Below are 18781 nucleotides of genomic sequence, written 5' to 3' on the forward strand. Positions count from 1 at the left end.
GTGGCTACTCCAACAACAATGCGCAGTAAGGTAGACGCCACACCGCCGTTGCTCGTATTTTATTATTGTCGTCACCACAGCACACGCGTTTTTTGCTTTTGTTATTATACGAAGAGTGCGCTATTTTATTACATTATGTATTACAAATTTAGTTACTATATTGTTGGCAGGCTTTTGCATCAGCACCAATTCACCCCATTCCCAAGTGGGGGCTCTGCCAGCTACTCTCCAACCGCTTGTCAGTGGAAGCGACCGCATGTCCGCTGTTTGGCTCTTCATCCACTCATTTGTTTGTTTGTATAGATGTATATACTATATGTAGGTGTGTACATCTGGTTGTTTATCCATTCATGCGGCGATCTGTTGGCACGGTTATACATCCATGTACATATGCCGGTATGCGCAGAGGTAGACTCATGCATAGGTAAGTCTGTATGTATGTGGTATCTGCATGTCCGTCTCGCTGTAGCTTTTCTGTTCCAATTTCGTTGGCGTGTGCAAGTTGTTGATTCTAAATTCATGCGCATAACACTGAAATTTGTACTTGATTCTAATTTTCCCTTGTCATGTTTCTTCTTTTATTTTAACTGTTCGTTTGTGGGTAAGTGTTGTTAGTGATTTTGGTGGTTTGGTGTTTTAACAATGAAAGTTCTAGCTATAATGTATGTATGTATGTTTTTAGGGCTTTAGGTAATATTCTATAAATAAATTAAAATATATAAATACATATCTATAAATAAATATATAAATATGTATACCTTAGGACAGTTATGCAGATAGAAACATATAGTCATATTACAGTTAGGAATATGCATGTACTAAACATTATAAATTTTCAAATTCCGGAAGTAGTCCAATTTTTACTAGTGAAGGTGACTTAAATTGCATCAGTTTGAGAATGAAAATAAATCCAGCATTTATAAAACATCTGAATAAATATGCTAGTAATAATCTGTAACAATCTGCGTCTAAAAACCTCAACCTGTTGCTTACATTATATGTAGCGAAACATAGTGTAGTTTAGTATTAAAAATTTAGGAAATCAGTGTAAATATGTATTTCCTTCACCATCACAGATTTCAAAAAAACTATATTTTACAAACTAGTAGGAAAATCATACCTACTTTTTAGTAAACAGTGTATGTAACGTTTTTATATGACGGTCTTAAAACTAAGCGCTTTTCTATAATTTTATAACCCTTTGCCTTTAGTATAACATGTTCATTTGAAAATGAACCATATATTACAGTTATTACTCGTTTTGGAACATACATATATTATAACGAATAAAATACCCTTCAATTAGTTGCTTAATTCAGTCAGTTTTTAATTATCATCCAGCTAATATGTGAAAATAATTGGTCAATTGACTAAATTGGGAAGCTGTCTGAAACACGTTTTTTCCTTATAAAAACAAAACCCTGTACATTGTTACAAAGAAATAAATACTGGGTTTTCCGATAGGGATGTGTTATTTCTAAGTGCCGTTTCGTCCATTTTTAATATGTATTTTTTTGCAATTTCATCATGGAAAGATTTCACAAGAACAACGTTTAGAAATTATACGATTTTATTGCCAAAATAATCGTTCTCAAATTGCAACTTTTTGTGCAATCGTAATAATCGTCCACCTTTACATAATGTTCAAGTGCCAATAAGACAAAGAACCGCTCGAAGTAATGAAAACAATGCTTTCGTTCAAGCAAGTGTTGCTGTAGACCACAATTTGTCGATTCCAAGTCGTGGAGGCCATTTGAATGATATTATATTCAACACTTTATTGTATCGATAAAACAGATTTGAATATACTTAACTATTAGTGTGTTTTTTTTTAAGAAATCATATCAAAATACAATAAATCATATCACATATGTACATCCACCTTCGTTGTAAAAGTCACAAAATTTCAACGAGCCTATTGCGGTAATTAGAGTTCATAAGCTTAATTAACAACGTTATTTATCGAGTGAAACAACTTGTAAGCAATAAAACGAATAGAGCAAAGTTTACATATAAACATCAACAAACAAATTGTATGAACCTGATTTTATTATATGATTCTTTCTGACAGAACAATAGCCATGAACTTTCTTCAGAAGTTCTGGTAGATCAAAGACTTTTTCGTTTTCCACAGCATTTAGAACTACGACTACAAGTGTATGTAAGATCAATCCTGATCGAATCGATTAAAACCCATCTAATTCATCATTTATCGCTTTCAATGCGCTCTTTATTCTCTTAAATATACAAGTCTTACCTTCACTTCTAATTCTAAAAGTTGTATACTTTTCCAAGCAATTTTCATTAATCTCATAATAAAACCGTCTGACTGCAATTTTTTGTTGTTGGCACTTGATAGGGTGCCGTTAGCGGCTCATTAATGTAAGGTTGTTGTTTTTTATTTTTGTATATTTTTACTCTCATTTTATGAGATTTTTTATTATACTGAGTGTGTGATGATGAGTGAATATGGTGTGCAGTGTCTAATCAATTTTTTTCTCCGCTGCAACGGAGCTTTCTTTCTTTTTCTTTATTGTTATGCATGTATGTACATTCATGAATATGCATAGGCAAGTGTTAAATAGTAAGTCTAATCATTTATTGCATCAAAATTTTAAAGAAAGCAAAATTCAATTAACGATATTCTAAATTCAACGATCTGCTCTGATAGGTTCATTTCAGCATGTACTGAGTTGTTTACATACTTTCTTATTTTCAAATACTTCTTATACTGTGGATACTAGCGTGCTTAAAAAAAAGTTTTGTAATTTTTTTTCAACTCTTACCCCCTCAATTGTTAGTGATTGACAAAACAAAAATCCTCCCTCAAGCCAGGCGCTGTAGCCTAACCCTAAGGGGTCGCTATTTTGTTTTCTAGGTTCCCATTCATTTAACATAGGAATTTTCGTTTTTTCATTCAAACTAAATTTTCACCAATTAATTTTCGTTTCTCAAAAATAACCATCACATATTCAGAAAGTTGGCTTTTCAATTCCCGCGACAAAATTATAATTCTCAGAAACTTTTTTTATTTTTATTGAAAATACTCCAAATTTCAAATCACTACGTTTAATCAGCTAATTGAGATAATCAAACTTTGTCGTTTATGTTGCTTGTTTTTAAAGCTTTAAAAAGTCAACTTTCTGAATATGTGATGGTTTTTTTGAGAAACAAAACTTAATTGGTGAAATTTTAGGTTGAATGAAAAAACGAAAATTCCTATGTTAAATGAATGGGAACCTAAAATAAGCCCCTTAGAGTTAAGCTACAGCGCCTGGTTTGAGGGCGGATTTTTATTTTGTCAATCAATAACATTTGAGGGGGTAAGAGTTGAAAAAAAATTAAATTTTTTTTTGAAGCACCCTAGTGGATACACTTAACAATTTATTTTAAAGAAACACAAAATTTTAAAATAAAAGTTGTTAATTTGGGGGTTTTTATTAAAAAATTAAGAAATTTTTATAACCCAAAAGATACCATTGTGCAGGGTTGCAAAGTGAATTAACATTTGATTTTTTTGTAATCCCAAAAATCTTAATTTAAAATAATTATAAAAAAAATAAATTTTAAATCCCAAAAATGGTATCAACAATAAAATATTAAAATTTTTAGATATATACCGATTTGAAAAAAAATTTATAATTAAAAAATTTAGTTTTAGAATTTTAAATAATATCTCAACTTAATGTCTTACCATTTTGGTTACTTTTTGAAAGTTTATTTAAAAAACACCTTTTGTTCCATTTACGTTTAATTAATCTTATTATAGTTTAAAAGTTAGAAGTATGTATGTATGTAAGTCTTTTTGAATTGATCCCTGTTAGAGACTTTTAGTATAGAAAAAATGTTCCAACAGAATTGCTGCATTTTATAATTATTTTGAATTACTGTTATTTGGAAGCAAACTAAAATAAATTTAAATTTTGACATCATACCAAACTAGCAAAATATGTGTAATATTCCTCCTGTTTTGGCAGCTGTCAAACCGAGATACTATAAAGTATTTCACTATTTTGAAGCGAATTATGTTTTAATAAAAAATCTCATTATTTTGAAGAAAAATATAGTACAAACTTTTAAAGAAAAAACCTTATTTTCATTAACCTAGAACATAATTAACGGTTTAAACTCAAACACTTATCGAAAGTTCTTCTACCTAAATGGTGTTCATTTGAACGTAAACCAATTTTTTTCGTTCCCGAAAATTTTGGGATTCTCATAAAAACTATTTAATATTACTCACATAAACGTAAATCAACACCTCTGCTTAACGAAAATTTCGGCATTTTTACAAACTTTTTTTGAATTATGAAATTTTCGGTATTATCATAAAATGTTTTTTGACTCCCGAAAAAAATCATAAAAGGTAATAATTGATTGAAGAGTTTTATTTTGTTGCTTTAGAACCAACCTTTTATAGGCTCGTATCTAGATGCTAAGCACCATAAGCTACAAATACTTATAGATTAACGGAAGCCATATAAAAGCAGGTGTGTTAATATGGACTGCCACGTAGACCTTCACCTTAATGGATAAATGCCATGGGAAATGCAACAACTGCTTACGCATATACATATGTATGTAGACTACGTAAAATAAATAAACAATAAAGTGTAACAACAATAAATATGTTTGTATTCGCGAATATTCCTACCTGCAGTTATATACCCAATAATTATGAGTTGATTTATAGAAATAAAGTTAAAGGTAATAATCAAAATAATTAATTTGGTTTTTTAATAATAAATGGCATATATAAGTATATATATGTATATATTAGGGTGATTCAAAAAAAAAATTTTTTTTTTTTTAATTGGTACTCGCAAAAATAGGTTCCTAGACACCTTTAAGAAAGCCTCTCCAAATATGAGTTTTTAATTGTAACGGGAAGGTCCTCCGCCTAACGGTTTTCTATTTTTTCTTATTATCAGATAGAAAAATTTATATCTCGCTTCCAACTACTTGAAAAAATATCTTGTTAATTAGGTTTTGTAGGAAACTGAATGCTCTAAAATATGGTTTCTTATGATTTTTTCGTAAACCCAACCGTTTAAAAGATATTAACGGTTGAAATTTGACTATTTTTGGAAAAATCCTTTATTTCTTATTAATTTTATAACTCAATGAAAAAAAATTATTATGAATAGATTTTTGGAGAGGCTTTCTTAGAGGTGTCTAGGAACCTATTTTTCAGAGTACCAAACGAAAAAAAAAAATTTTTTTTTTGATCCACCCTAATATGCATTGATGTTTGACGATGAATATCTCGTAAACGCTTAACTTAATCGAAATATCATTGTAGACCATTTTTATAGAGCAGTAAATTTCCTACAAAACTATGTGTTTCATCATTCATAATAATTTTTTTTCATTGAGTTATAAAATTAATTATTCTGGTAACGCGATGTTATTTTAACAGTCATATTCTAAGGGAAAATATAGTAGGGGTATTCTCTTGCTCTTGCAAAACCCTTGCACGGTGCAAGAATTGCATATATTTCCTCTTGGTGCACCGGCACAACAACAAACACACGCAGAAAATTATTTGCAATGGCTATAAAATATGTCAGACCAAAACCCATGTATATTTGCTTACCCTAATTATTTATTGGATACACTTTGGATCCATTTTTATTGAAGTAACCTAAAATGGACTGCCTGTCAAAATGAGATGAATTAATTATTATCAGAGAATTCGCCATTTGGTTATTCACTGAACGATCAAAATCTAAGAGAAAATATAATAATAATAGCTGTCTTGGTATGGATAAACTTGGAAAGTGGTAAATAGAACAGACCACAGATTATTAAAAAGTTCCCGGCCTACCATAGTAATACACATTTTTTTTGCAAAATTCGTCGTTTTTTATTCAACTTAACCAAACCATTTTTGTAGTACGATTTGTCTTTTTTTCAAAATAGGCCGCAGTTTCTTTTAAGATCTGAGAACAGAAAATCGTTGCTGGGGGCAGATCTGGAGAATGTTATGCTAATAAGATATCCAGATACAAACAAGTAATTTTTGATTTCAGAATAATATAATTAGGGGTTTTATATAGTCTCATAAAGTTATATGCTATAACGAACCGAAATGTAATTGTGCAAACTCATTTTTGTATGTAATCCAAAAACATTTTTTTAGATAAATGTAAAAATTTATGATTTTACGTTATGACAAGTTTCGAGTTCCCTAAATAATCAATGCAAACTATTGAAATGCAATTTGAATACTGCTGTATATTTTGGTAATTCCACCAAAGTCTCCAAAGTTAAATACTTGCTAGCTTATGGTTATACTCACTGCAATTATTGCAACAACCACCCCTTGTAAAAGCACCGAAGTACTTCGAATCGCTAAGTATAGGAATTTAATAATGCAAATTATGCAATACATGCGAACAGAAGCGAAAGCCCTTCGCACAAATTACTGTTATAATTAGCAGGTAAGTGCCAAAATTCACAGTGAAAATATGTACAATGAAGTACAGTAGTAATCTACCCTACATATAGTAAGTTATTATAATTTATTATTCTTAAAGAAAAGCCGTGAAAGGGACTATCATAAATCAGGCGGATTATGAGTATTTCTATTTTGAAATGTCAAAATATTATGCAGCAAAACAGACGCAGTAAAACAAAGTATAGCAGCACGAATTTCGAAACTTATAGCGTACCTACAAATGCAGACATGTACATATGTATGTAATAAGAATATATTATTTTATATACATAAATAGTCGAAATACAAGTCGCATTTCTTTTGTATAAGTACTTTTGCGTGACTTCTCAAAAAGATCGATTCACAGCGGAAAAGTATGCATTCAGAAGGCATACGAAAAGTTTAGTGGGAATGTATATACATATACATATGTATGTGTGTATGTATGCGAGTACATATGTACATACATATGTATACCTATAATTAAATATATATTTAGCTTATAATGCCTAATTGTGCGGTAGAATTTTTTTTTGGACCACCCATTATGTATGCATATGTATGTATGTATCTATTCATATAGTAAGCGACACTTTCTTATTAAATATAATATAACGTAGGTATGTATTTATAATTGTCATGCCCCCAAAAACACCTTACACAATGTCGATGTTAAAGTCATATACCTACATATTTCTACACACAGTGGTGACAAAAAGTAAATAAACTTATTTGATAAAAAAAATTAGGTGAACCCATTGCCAAGTGTTGGTGCGATATCATTGGTAAATAAATATGGTAGTTGGTTATTTATTTACTTAAAAGCGAGGTATAAATAATTAGGCGAGTAATGAATGTATATTGAACGTATGTTGTATATTGCACTTTAGAAGCTTGTGGACTTCATAAGTAGTTAAAACGAATGACTTAAGAGCACACTTTGTATGAATTTTATTTTTTTTACAATTTTCGATAGTACATACCTTTACAAATAACTTATGAAAATATATATACATATATGAATATTCCAAATATTTCTTTAGTTACATCTCTCTAAAGAGTGACCATCAATTAATCAGTCTAGTCAAGAATTTTATGTTTTAAACGCTTCATTTACAAAACTAAAATTTTTAAATTGACTGCGTTTTATCCCGAAAAAAAGTATCATCTGATCACTTTGATTTCTTCTGTTTTATTTTTTGCGTTTGCTTCAGTTTTTCGTCTATATAAAAAATGTCATTTTGTCGGCCCAAGAATCACCATATTATTGGGCAAAATTCGACAATTTTTTAGCCATTAAATTATGTACATATTTTCTTCGTGATATTGCCGATATAATACTTTACAAATTACTATTCGTTTTTTTAGCCACGGAAAAGGTGACCATCCACAAAGTTTTAAAATATTTAATGCAGTAGTTTTAATAAAGAGTTCCCAAAAATCACCTTTTTCAATCCAATACCGTTAGAACCATATGATATATTTCTATTTTAAATAGTTTTTGATTAGAGATGTGATGTACAATAAAATCGCAAAAAATTTTTTAAGCACTTAAAGCCTCCTACTTAATCGGAAAAACGCAGTTCAGATCCTTAACTGATAAATACTATTTGTCAATTATCTAGGTGTTCTTCTTTTTTTATAATAAATTCTGAAAGTGTTTTTTAGTAAAAGTACTCTCGAAGAAGAAACAATATATTGTCAAGGACATCTAAAATTTGTTTACATCACATTATATTCAAATAACTTATTTTACGTTAACTATACACTCTTTCTAAATTTTTTTCAGGGCGCCCTAGCAACTTCATGTTCCTAAAATAATAACGGGACCTCAAAAAAATTATGATTCCAAAATTCTGTTTTCAGTTCCACATTCCACTTAATATAATATCAAAATAAACAGGCATGCTACTAATTCCTGAAAATCTTTCAATATATTATATATATTTGTACAACAAGTTTTTGCATTTACTGTAGTTCGATTCAAATTTATCAACAAATACGAAAATAGAACAAATGTCAGAGAAGCGAATACACTTTTGCAGCCGGTTACCACATGAAAGTACGAGTATTTTCACCGGCTTTTTATTTCATGGTGTTCGTATATACTACAACTAGTCCATTAGAAAAAAAAGCAAAACGAAATGCAAACAGTTTTAAGTGTTTTATAAACATTTATAAATTTATGAACGCACGTTTATATGTATTTTGCAAAATGATTTGTTGTACGCTTTGCATTTTACATTTAAATGAACAAATTGTTCACTGAAGTATTTAAAACGTTTGCAGAAAATCATAGAAACCTAATCGCAATTAAACAGAGCGTCGAAAAAGCTTTGGAAGCAGTTATAACTAAAACTTATTTGCATATGTACATAGATAAATAAAATGAAATCACCTCTGAAAAGTTGTTGCAGAAGTTTCCCAAATTTGTCGTAAATTTTAGTTTTCCGTTTTATTCGAAGAAATCCTTAACAAAACAAAAAAAGAACACTTAATTGCGGGCGGGACAGAACACTCACGAATTATGAAGAATATACAGAGAAATATATTTATTTAGATGTTTGCTGAAATTTACACTACTTCAAATCAGGTCTATCAGCTTATTCCAAAATTATATACATAGATACGTACACGTTAGCTGAAATTCCGAAACACACTCAAGGAAACCTTTGCTTGCAGTTACTACGAGAGTTTGACAGTTCGTTTCGTTTAAGGCGTTTATGACTTGCTGCAAACTTGTCGCTTCTTCAGCTCTTATTGTAAAGTCAAAGGTGTCTCGAACCAAAATTAAAATATACAGGAAATAGGCGAGGTGTAACACGATTTTTTCATTTTTTTTGAATTCTCTTCTGCGATTCATTTTGTTTTTGAATGTAACTGTGAAAATTTGAGATTTTTCACAAGGACCCTCTTTAGTTCATATAATATTCATACGTGCACATTAGAGTGATTCAAAAAAAAAAATTTCTTTTTTCGGGTACTCGGGAAAAGAGGTTCCTAGACACCTCTAAGAAAGCCTCTCCAAACATGAGTTTTTAATTGTAACTGGAAGGTCCTCCTACATACAGTTTTCTATTTTTTCTTATTATCAGATAGAAAAATTTATATCTCGCTTCCAACTACTTAAAAAAATATCTTGTTCCTTAGGTTTTGTAGGAAATTGAATGCTATACAAAAAAGGTCTCCTATGATTTTTTCGTAAACCCAACCGTTTAAACGATATTAACAGTTAAAGTTTGATTATTTTTGGGAAAATTTTTTATTTCTTATGAATTTTATAACTCAATGAAAAAAAATTATTATGAATAGATTTTTGGAGAGGCTTTCTTAGAGGTGTCTAGGAACCTATTTTTCAGAGTACCAAACGAAAAAAAAAACTTTTTTTTTTGATCCACCCTAATATGCATTGATGTTTGACGATGAATATCTCGTAAACGCTTAACTTAATCGAAAAATCATATAAGACCATTTTTATAGAGCAGTAAATTTCCCTTTCATCATTCATAACGGAAATTCACGTTGAAATATTATATATACTACATACATGTATATACAAAATATATTTTAATAAACTACGTCATCGTTAGAATAGTCGGTAAAAGCCGAACATAATTCAATTTTTTCTTTTTTTACTCTTTCTTTATGTATTTTTATTTAATTTATAATATATTATTTTGTTTTGTTTAACAGTCTTAGCAGTAAATACATTTTTTTTTATATGATAAGACCTTATGTTTTATGTATTATATAACTGCATTATTATTGCTGTTATATTCCCCTAATGTCAACGATAAAATTTTTATTTTATACATATATACATTTAAAATTTTATTTTTTCCATCTCCTTAGGCAGCTTTCAACTTTGAGCTTTTTAAGAGAATGCCAAATGAATTTGGCTGAGTGAAAAATCAATTGCAACCGATTCTGCACCGCTGAGTTTTCACATGCGTGTAGTTACACGCATCTAAATTAAATACACATATTTAAAAGAATGCACTCCCCCCGCTTGAACTTAATTATACCAGATATGCGCGTGAACTCACATACATATGTATGTATGTACCTTCTATTTTTAGTATTAATACTATATACTCTCAAGTGTCTCGCGTTCTAGTAAAATAAGTGTTAACCAGCCTTCACTTTTCCCACTGATGCTTGTTAAATCGATACTGGCGTCTTGCGGCGAGATTCAGCAACAACAAGCTTACTGCTGCCACATGAAGCACATACAATATGAAACCCATGCACACACACACACGCAAAGTGTTGCGTTGCGTGCAAAAGGGTGGCACTGCGTTTGTATGGCGCATACACACACGAAAGCGGTGGAGTGCGCTCCTGCCAAGGAAAATGCGTTTGGACAACTTCAAGTCACAAGCTCGTCTTACTGCTTTTGGGGTCAACCGTTCGAAGAATGTGCACCATATGCGGCATACTACTATATTTAGTGTTAGATTTGTAGTTGTAGTTGTAAATGCTGTTAGTGTTGTTGTTGGAGGCATTAACACGAACGCAGCAAACAGTGCCATTGGCAATGTCGCATATTTTATTGATTGCGCGTCTGCCTGCCAAAAAGGCATCATCTAACGGTGCAACATCTGATATTGCAGAAAAAAGGCGTGCCACAACGAAACACAAGCAAAAACACCGCACACTGCTTTCATTGGCAGTTGGTTCAAAGGTATTGGAAGCTTACGCAGAAAGCGGCACTTGTTGTTGAAGCCGCATTGTCGCCATAAAATACTCACTTTTTATGTACAAATTCGGTGCTTTTAATGAACCCGAACTCATTAAGTTAATTAAAAAAGCAAAAGTGCAGACTCACCTTTTTGGACGTGCGAGTTTTCTACAAACGGCTTTCAATTATCCTGCAAATGTAAAAGATGCTGTTTGAGTCGACTTTTTCCGATACACTTTTGATATTTTACAATAGATAAAAAAATTAAAATAATTTTACGCAATTCAATTAATTTTTTAGTATTTAGAATATTTGCTTTTGTTTTCCAAAAATTTTACTTTCTTGCTTATTTTTCAATTCTTAGCTATTTTATCTTTGCGCACACTTATTTTTTGTAGATGCAAATTTTCCGATACAAATCCACTGTCGAAAGTTCGTATAGATACACTTTAACCGCGCGTTATGTACATACAGTGCACCGCTTCTTTACGCTCATGACGCTTATAATCAATAACTTCTAACTAGCTTTCTCAACCCAAATTTACCTATACGTATTCACTGTAATTATTATTTTTGTTTTTTACGTTAATTCACGGCTAATTTTGCCGACAGAAAAATCACCAAATAATTTTCTATAAATTTAGAACTTTTATGCAATGCTTAGTTAGCCACTAGTTAGACTGACACGTTCCAAACACGCTCACGTTTTCCACTCAACTAATACGTTGCTTTCTTCTATGTTGTTATAGAGGCGCTGTTGGTTGGTTGCTCTTCTATCGCTGCTCAAATCTCATTTTCTTGGCTAGCAGGTGGCGGTTGTAGAAGAGCTGTGTGCGCGAGACAGTGGTTGTGCACATGTGCAGATTTGAAGGTACATGCATACAATGTATGTGTATATGTGAACAAGATTTTCCGATCCCGAAAATTGCGGGATTTTCATAAATAGTTTAAAATAGTATATGTATATACATATGTACATTTGAACGTAAACAACTTTTTTCAGTCCCGAAAATTTCGCGATTTTCATAAAATGTGAGTAATATTACTCAGGTAAAACGAAAAAAAGCCTTTCTCCATTCCCGAAAATTTCGAGATTCTCATAAAAGGTTTTATGAATTCTTTCTCAATCCCTAGAACTTCGGAATTTTTACAAAAGTATTCCAAAAATTCCGGGATTATCATAAATTATTTTTTGAAACCTGAAAGTACAGCAAATATTTTTCTAATGTACGAAAATCATCTACATCAAGATGTTATACATATGTTATCATAGCTCTCTTCTAATTGAACAATCAAATATGAGCTATTTCGTTATAACTTCTTAAATTAGATAGTTAGCATCATTTTAAACTTGAGCATACTCATTGTACTCCACTCAACACATGCTTAATATCTTTTCGGGTTTCACGTCACTAATCTTATCACATCATGGAGATAAAACTGATACTCCAAATTCAAAAGTGAGCTAGAAGGTGGCAACTATGAAGTAGAAAATAGATGATACGCCTTTTTCAATTTATCTCATTGTTTCTCTTTAGCGAAAATCTTATCAATTGAAGTTTTGCCTATAACCAGTGCTATTAATTTATTGTTCTCTTTATCTGCCGATATAAAATTTAACTGATGGAATTTTAGTAAATAAACTAATTTTTAACATAAGATATGTTAATGATCTCAAAAAGTTGCATTTCAATTAATCCTAGTACAAAAATATGAATTTTTGATTTCCAACTAAAATTTGTAGACGTTAATTTTGACTTTATAAAATATGTTATATTTCATGTGTGCAGAATTAGTCAGGTCTAGACTAATATATAATAAGTCAACTTATGTGACTAACGATAAAACATTTATAGATTAGAATGACATAGTACTATATACACAACAAATAAATGAAATTTGCTAATGTATTAACATCGAAGAAGCTACCTTTTACTTTAAAATATTTTATTTGGTATTGTAAAACTGGAATGAGAGTGAAAACGACAAACATCGATTTTACGACACCCGATAACAGCAATTATCGATTATTACATTGAATGCTAGAAATTATTGACATAAACAGATGTTTTTATTTTGCTCTGCATAGAAAAAGTTGCGTTGTAGCAAAAAGGAAATAATATTAGTGTAATTTGCAAGGAAATCTCGTAAAAATGAGTTCTGGTGTTGTGCGAGCACCAGTCTCGCGGCTTATCCACAATAAAGAAGAGGATGTTGACAGTGAGGAACCAAAAAAGAAATCCCGTGAAGATTGGCGTAAAGCCAAAGAGTTGGAAGAGGCTCGTAAAGCGGGTACTGCACCAGCTGCTGTAGATGAGGAGGGTCGAGATATCAATCCACATATACCACAATACATTTCCAATGCACCTTGGTATTATAATGCACAAGGTCCAACATTGAAACATCAACGGCCACAAAGAGAGGATGAGCAGGGTCAGCTGGAAAAACGTGCACCAAAAGGTTTAGATACCACTAAATTAGTGACGAAATTCCGAAAAGGTGCATGTGAAAATTGTGGTGCGATGACGCATAAGAAAAAGGATTGTTTGGAGCGACCACGCAAAGTGTTAGCCAGATATGCTGAGTCGATTGTAGTGCATGATGAGCATGTAGTGCAGGATACAGCAGTTAATTATGATGAAAAACGTGATCGTTGGAGCTCATATGATCCCGCCAATCATAAAGAAATTATTGAGGAATATGAAAAAGTCGAGGAAGCGAAAAGACAACTAAAGGCAGAGAAGTTAAAAAAAAGTAAGTTATTCGGTCAAATTTTATCATCAGCAATTTAGTTATATTTTTATTTTATATGTATATTATAGATCCTGATGCAGAGTTTTCGGATGATAATGACAACGAGGACAAATATGTAGACGAGGTAGACATGCCTGGCACAAAAGTGGACTCAAAACAACGTATTACCGTGCGTAATCTGCGTATACGCGAGGACACGGCAAAATATCTTAGAAATTTGGATCCGAATTCAGCTTATTATGATCCTAAAACACGTTCTATGCGTGATAATCCAAACCCACACCAGGCACCAGAAGAGTAAGCCTTGGAAATGATTATTTTACTTTAAATATATACTAGCTCAACTTATTTACTTTTTACAGAGTGGAGTTTGCTGGGGAAAATTTTGTACGTTTTTCAGGTGACACTACAAAACATGCTACAGCTCAACTGTTCGCTTGGGAAGCCCATGGCAAAGGTGTGGATGTCCATTTGCTTGCTGAGCCCACAAAGTTAGAACTCCTGCAAAAGGAGTACGACAAGAAAAAAGAACAGTTCAAATCTAGTGTAAGTGCAATGCTCACTAAAATATTTAAATGTTGTTCTTCATTTTCACTTTTCTACTATATTTATAGACTAAAGACGACATAGTGGAGAAATATGGCGGCGAGGAGCATCTAAAAGCGCCTCCGAAGTCACTGCTTCTTGCTCAATCAGAAGAATATATTGAATACTCACGAAGTGGAAAAGTTATTAAAGGCATAGAAAAGCCAAAGGCTCGTAGTATTTACGAAGAGGATGTCATGATTAATAATCATACAACTGTTTGGGGCAGTTATTGGAATGGTGGACGTTGGGGCTACAAGTGTTGCAAGTCATTTATTAAGGTATTATACTATTTATGTTTAAAAAAATAATTATTTATATATGGATTTCCACAGAACTCTTACTGCATAGGCATGAAGGATCCAGAAGCGCTCGCTGATCTGCTAAATCCCGCCCCGGGCACTAGCGTACCAGATACTGCAATAACTACAGAAGAGGCAAGAGAAGAAAAAGAGAACCCAGCAGAATCGGCATCTTCTTCATCCTCCTCCTCGTCATCGTCATCATCTTCGTCTTCCTCATCATCTTCTTCAGAAGACGAAGAAGAGACCAAGAAGACCCAGTTAGAAAATAAAAAAGTGAAGAAAAAAATGAAGAAGCGTGAAAAGAAACGAAAGTCTAAGAACCAAAAGCGAAAGGAGAAAAAAGAAAAAGCAAAGGAAAAAGCACTACGTGCAAAGGAGAAGGCGCAGTTGGAAGCCGCTTTGCGTGATATACACGCCAAGTCGGAAGATGAAGACGAGCACAAGGATGAACGTAAACGCGGCTACAACAGCAAATACGACGTTAAGGCACCGACGGAAGAAGAAATCGACGAGTGGCAACGTAAGCGGCAGCGCACAGATGATCCTATGATGCAATTTATGTCTAAATAAACGATTTAATGCCAATTTATTAATTTGTTTTTTTTTTTACTCATTTAATACAAAATTTAATATTTTTATACGTAACCATATTATAAATAACTATACAATGGCGTATTGCTCATAAAGCAGTTCCCTAATTTTATAGTACTCCTCTGATACACAACCCTCCATAGTCACTTTACCCGCATCCATGCGCCGCAGAGCCAGCGTGCCATTTGCACACCATAATACACCTCCGGAAAACTCCGAACTGATATTGTTGCGCATCAGCACTTGCTTGAAGTCTGATAGTTTGAGTTCGTTAATTAACACAGCGTTGTGCACAGGTATGTCGTCGGTTTCGAGCGTTTCAAGTGTGAGAGTCTTATCCTCCGATACCTCGACTTCCATGTCGCCGTCGTGCGTTGCTCTCGAATCTATAGCCTGCGTACGCACCCCAATACGAGCATCCACCCAGGCCACCTCGGCATCTTTACCCTTTTGGAATTGCAGCTGCGCCACAAGACCTTCCGTCAAACGCACCTGGTAGATATGCGACTCGGTTGTGGCATCAATGGTCTGTTGTGTTTAAAAACAATAATATTTTTGAAATTTAGATAGAAAAAAAAATAAAAAAAAAACTTACTTCACCCTTTTGTGGCGTAAAAACTCTTGCTCCAATATTTTGTTGGCAGTGTTTGGCAACAACACTGGTGGCCTCCTCTGAGCCGTGTACTACAATGACACGTCTGGGACGCAATTGTGACAATATCTTAAGCATCGATTCACCATCCGAACGTCCTTCAAAGTCGATTCGCTGAATTTGTGCATTAATTTCGATTGTTTTCCGCTGACTGGTGCATTTGGTGGGTTTCTCCAACAACTGAACATCTATTTGACGGATATTTTGTTAAGTTTGGTTTTGCATAATAATATAATTGAAATGCTTATTACCATTTGTGTTCGTTTTACTCTCTTTCGGTTCTTCTTTTTTGATATTTTCCTTATTTTCATCGATCGCAGTTTCAAACCCCAATTCCGAAATGCGGTAATCGTCTAAATTGATAATTTCACCATATTCGTCACACTTGATCTTTTCTTCATGGAAGGGAAACATGGCATAGTGCTTTTTGTTCGATTTGAAGAAACCAGTGTGATGACGGCCTTCCGGCCGCACAACTATGTCATGCTTGCCGGTGATAACGCTCATTTCGATGTCATCATCCGAATCCGAGCTGCTTTCTTCTTCTACATCCTGCTTAACAATCAAACGGTTTAGCTTTTCACCTTGTGTGCGCAGGTATTCTTCCAACTCAGCACCCTCCAGTTCTACACGTCGACGTACATCCAGTTCCAGTTTTCTGCCCGGTGAAGTATTCTCTACCAAGTCCATTGCTAATGTACCTTGCGATGTCCTAAGCGAAAAATTTATATTTTTCAATTTGGTATGCAAATTTGTTAAAGTAAACTTATTACCTGGATGTAATTATTATACTGTTCAAAGGGTTTGCCGCCCATTGCACGAACAATTCGCGTGTGAAGCCACTTTCCAAATCGGGTGTGCTGGCCAGCACAACTTTTGGGCTGGACATCTTTGCCAGCTCAGCTAAATTATGGCACAGTTGCATGTGACGGAATTGAAAGGGATTATTTCGCGCACCCTCAAATGATTTCATCAGCTTGTCGCTCATCCATTCAATTTGGGATTTTGCAAATTCAATTACATTATAACTGACGTTATTCAACATAGCCAATGAGTAGGCCATCAGGCCAGATTCTTTATTTTTCCACAGTTGATCAAGCATATGCGCCAACTCCAGCACACGCCCTGCTGTATCCACCGCAATCAAAACATTGCCATTGTTGCGCACCGTTTGTAGAATATTTGTCATAAGTTTTTCATCGCGTGCACGACGACGTGCCTGCTGATATTGTGCGTTAAAAGCGTCTGTTATAAGTAGTGAAGGTCGCTGGAGGCGCTCCAGTTCACAACCATTTAGGTGACGCTCTTTTTTATGATTGAAATCTGTGGCATATACAATGTCTTCTTCACCCACTTTAAGGATTTTCCAGATAGTGCCACCTATCATGTGCCCTGCGGGAAGTGGCGTTACAGTAATACCATAGCCTTTACCTAAACGAAACATAAATAGTAATAAATGTTTGTTTCTACATATATGTAAGGTATAACTAACCTTTAAGCGAAACTGTTTGATTGTACTTAAGTTGAATGATTTTATCGAATGCGGCGTCGACGTCGTCAAGTGAAAATAAATCAAAATCGTACATATTATAATGCGACATATATAAATCGTACATAAACATTTGTCCCATTTTATAAACAGGTATTGTTGCATAGATCGGGCAATTCATGCCAAGTTTGCCGACCAAGTAGGGCAACGCACCTAAGTGATAAACGTCAGGGTGCGATAGTAGCACAGCGTCGATAGTGTGCACATGCCTGTCAATTTTTAAAAATAAATTATTTATTATTATATTTTTCACTTATTGCTTACCTTTTTAATTCCTTTATAAGGTTGGGATCGAATTTTTCATCCCAACCGCAATCAAGGAGTATTCGCACTTCGTCAATTTGCAATATATAACATGGTGGCGTTTCATCCATAGCCCCCGATATTGTATGAAGTTTTATTATAGAAGTCATTTTGTATAAACGCTAGTATTAATTCTTAATTAATGTTTATGTTATTTTCTAAAGAAATTGTTACTTTATCTGCCTGGCGGTACTTTGTGTTTTTGCTTGTATGTTTCAAAATATTGCCGTATCTAAGTAAACTTTTAGGCAGAACTATTTTACTATTTCTAGATTCTGGCAACCTTTTGCTATCAGCTGAGATTGTACAGGGGTATTCACATTACCAAGTATTATATGAAATCTCGCCTTTTTGTAAATTGTTACGCCCGAATTTTTGTTGGTGATCCTAATCTTCTTACGTTTTTAAGAAATGGATGATAGCGGTAATTTAAAACATATTTTTGTTGTTACTTGTTACTTCTATTATTAGGCAATTATCCCTTTTACAGAACCGAAAGCTTTTTTTGGATGGTTGATTACAATATGATTTCAAGTGAGGCCCACCGGAACCCCACATAATAAGCCGCTGGATTTGATAAAATTTCTTAGTTCTTTCCATTCCTACTGTGCAATTTCTTTAATATTGAAACATCGAGTGCCGTGGAAGATATTACATCGCAACCTATTGACCAAAGGATTTTGGAATTTCGCCAAGGTTATGCTTTAACATTTTTTATCATCCGCCCCAAAAAGGTCTGCATTCTGTCGCTTTACTTAGTGATGGTAAGACCTCAGGGGTAACTACCCTATGATGTCCCCAACAATTTTTATCAATACCCTCTTTCCTAAAAGTATAAGTATAAAAGAAAATTAAAAATAAGCTCATAGATAAATTCAGTGATATTTTTACAAATATCAATATATTTGTATATCGATTATAT

The 18781-nt window shown here is 33.1% G+C and overlaps 3 protein-coding genes across 8 annotated transcripts in view; 1 reads left to right on the plus strand and 2 right to left on the minus strand.

The window, feature by feature from the left end:
• The window catches only part of LOC120770058 (dihydropyrimidinase), a 46341-nt gene extending 34494 nt beyond the window's left edge, over window positions 1-11847 (minus strand). For 2 of the 6 annotated variants that reach the window (XM_040097206.1, XM_040097216.1), the window contains exon 1: window positions 11268-11846. The gene's annotated coding sequence lies outside the window, so the exon portion shown is untranslated. Of the gene's footprint in view, window positions 1-11267 lie in introns of all 6 variants that reach the window. The other 4 variants (XM_040097188.1, XM_040097197.1, XM_040097182.1 and 1 more) reach the window with 4 other exon arrangements.
• A 1340-nt stretch (window positions 11848-13187) lies between these two features.
• LOC120776545 (pre-mRNA-splicing factor Slu7) lies at window positions 13188-15357 on the plus strand. Its single transcript, XM_040107296.1, has 5 exons — window positions 13188-13874; window positions 13943-14171; window positions 14237-14420; window positions 14489-14740; window positions 14795-15357. Exons 1-5 carry the CDS (start codon window positions 13274-13276, stop codon window positions 15332-15334), a joined length of 1806 nt encoding a protein of 601 aa, XP_039963230.1. The 5' UTR covers window positions 13188-13273; the 3' UTR covers window positions 15335-15357.
• LOC120776539 (probable cleavage and polyadenylation specificity factor subunit 2) lies at window positions 15358-18062 on the minus strand. The gene is made up of 6 exons (XM_040107281.1): window positions 17821-18062; window positions 17500-17765; window positions 16781-17438; window positions 16259-16719; window positions 15951-16195; window positions 15358-15883 (listed from the first exon to the last, which is right to left on the minus strand). Exons 1-6 carry the CDS (start codon window positions 17967-17969, stop codon window positions 15425-15427), a joined length of 2238 nt encoding a protein of 745 aa, XP_039963215.1. The 5' UTR covers window positions 17970-18062; the 3' UTR covers window positions 15358-15424.
• Between the last annotated feature and the right edge of the window lie 719 nt (window positions 18063-18781).

This window comes from Bactrocera tryoni, chromosome 1, assembly GCF_016617805.1.
Source record: "Bactrocera tryoni isolate S06 chromosome 1, CSIRO_BtryS06_freeze2, whole genome shotgun sequence".
Classification (NCBI taxonomy): Eukaryota; Metazoa; Arthropoda; class Insecta; order Diptera; family Tephritidae; genus Bactrocera; species Bactrocera tryoni.

What these genes read in the sequence shown, in the direction of transcription:
- LOC120776545 (XM_040107296.1), top strand. Translation starts at nt 13,274, where the DNA reads ATGAGTTCTGGTGTTGTGCGAGCACCAGTCTCGCGGCTTATCCACAAT. An exon ending in CCACACCAGGCACCAGAAGA is followed by an intron (nt 14,172 to 14,236) that starts GTAAGCCTTGGA and finishes TACTTTTTACAG; the next exon opens with AGTGGAGTTTGCTGGGGAAA. An exon ending in AAGAACAGTTCAAATCTAGT is followed by an intron (nt 14,421 to 14,488) that starts GTAAGTGCAATG and finishes CTATATTTATAG; the next exon opens with ACTAAAGACGACATAGTGGA.
- LOC120776539 (XM_040107281.1), bottom strand. Translation starts at nt 17,969, where the DNA reads ATGACTTCTATAATAAAACTTCATACAATATCGGGGGCTATGGATGAA. An exon ending in AGTATAATAATTACATCCAG is followed by an intron (nt 16,720 to 16,780) that starts GTAATAAGTTTA and finishes TTTTTCGCTTAG; the next exon opens with GACATCGCAAGGTACATTAG. An exon ending in GAGTAAAACGAACACAAATG is followed by an intron (nt 16,196 to 16,258) that starts GTAATAAGCATT and finishes TCCGTCAAATAG; the next exon opens with ATGTTCAGTTGTTGGAGAAA.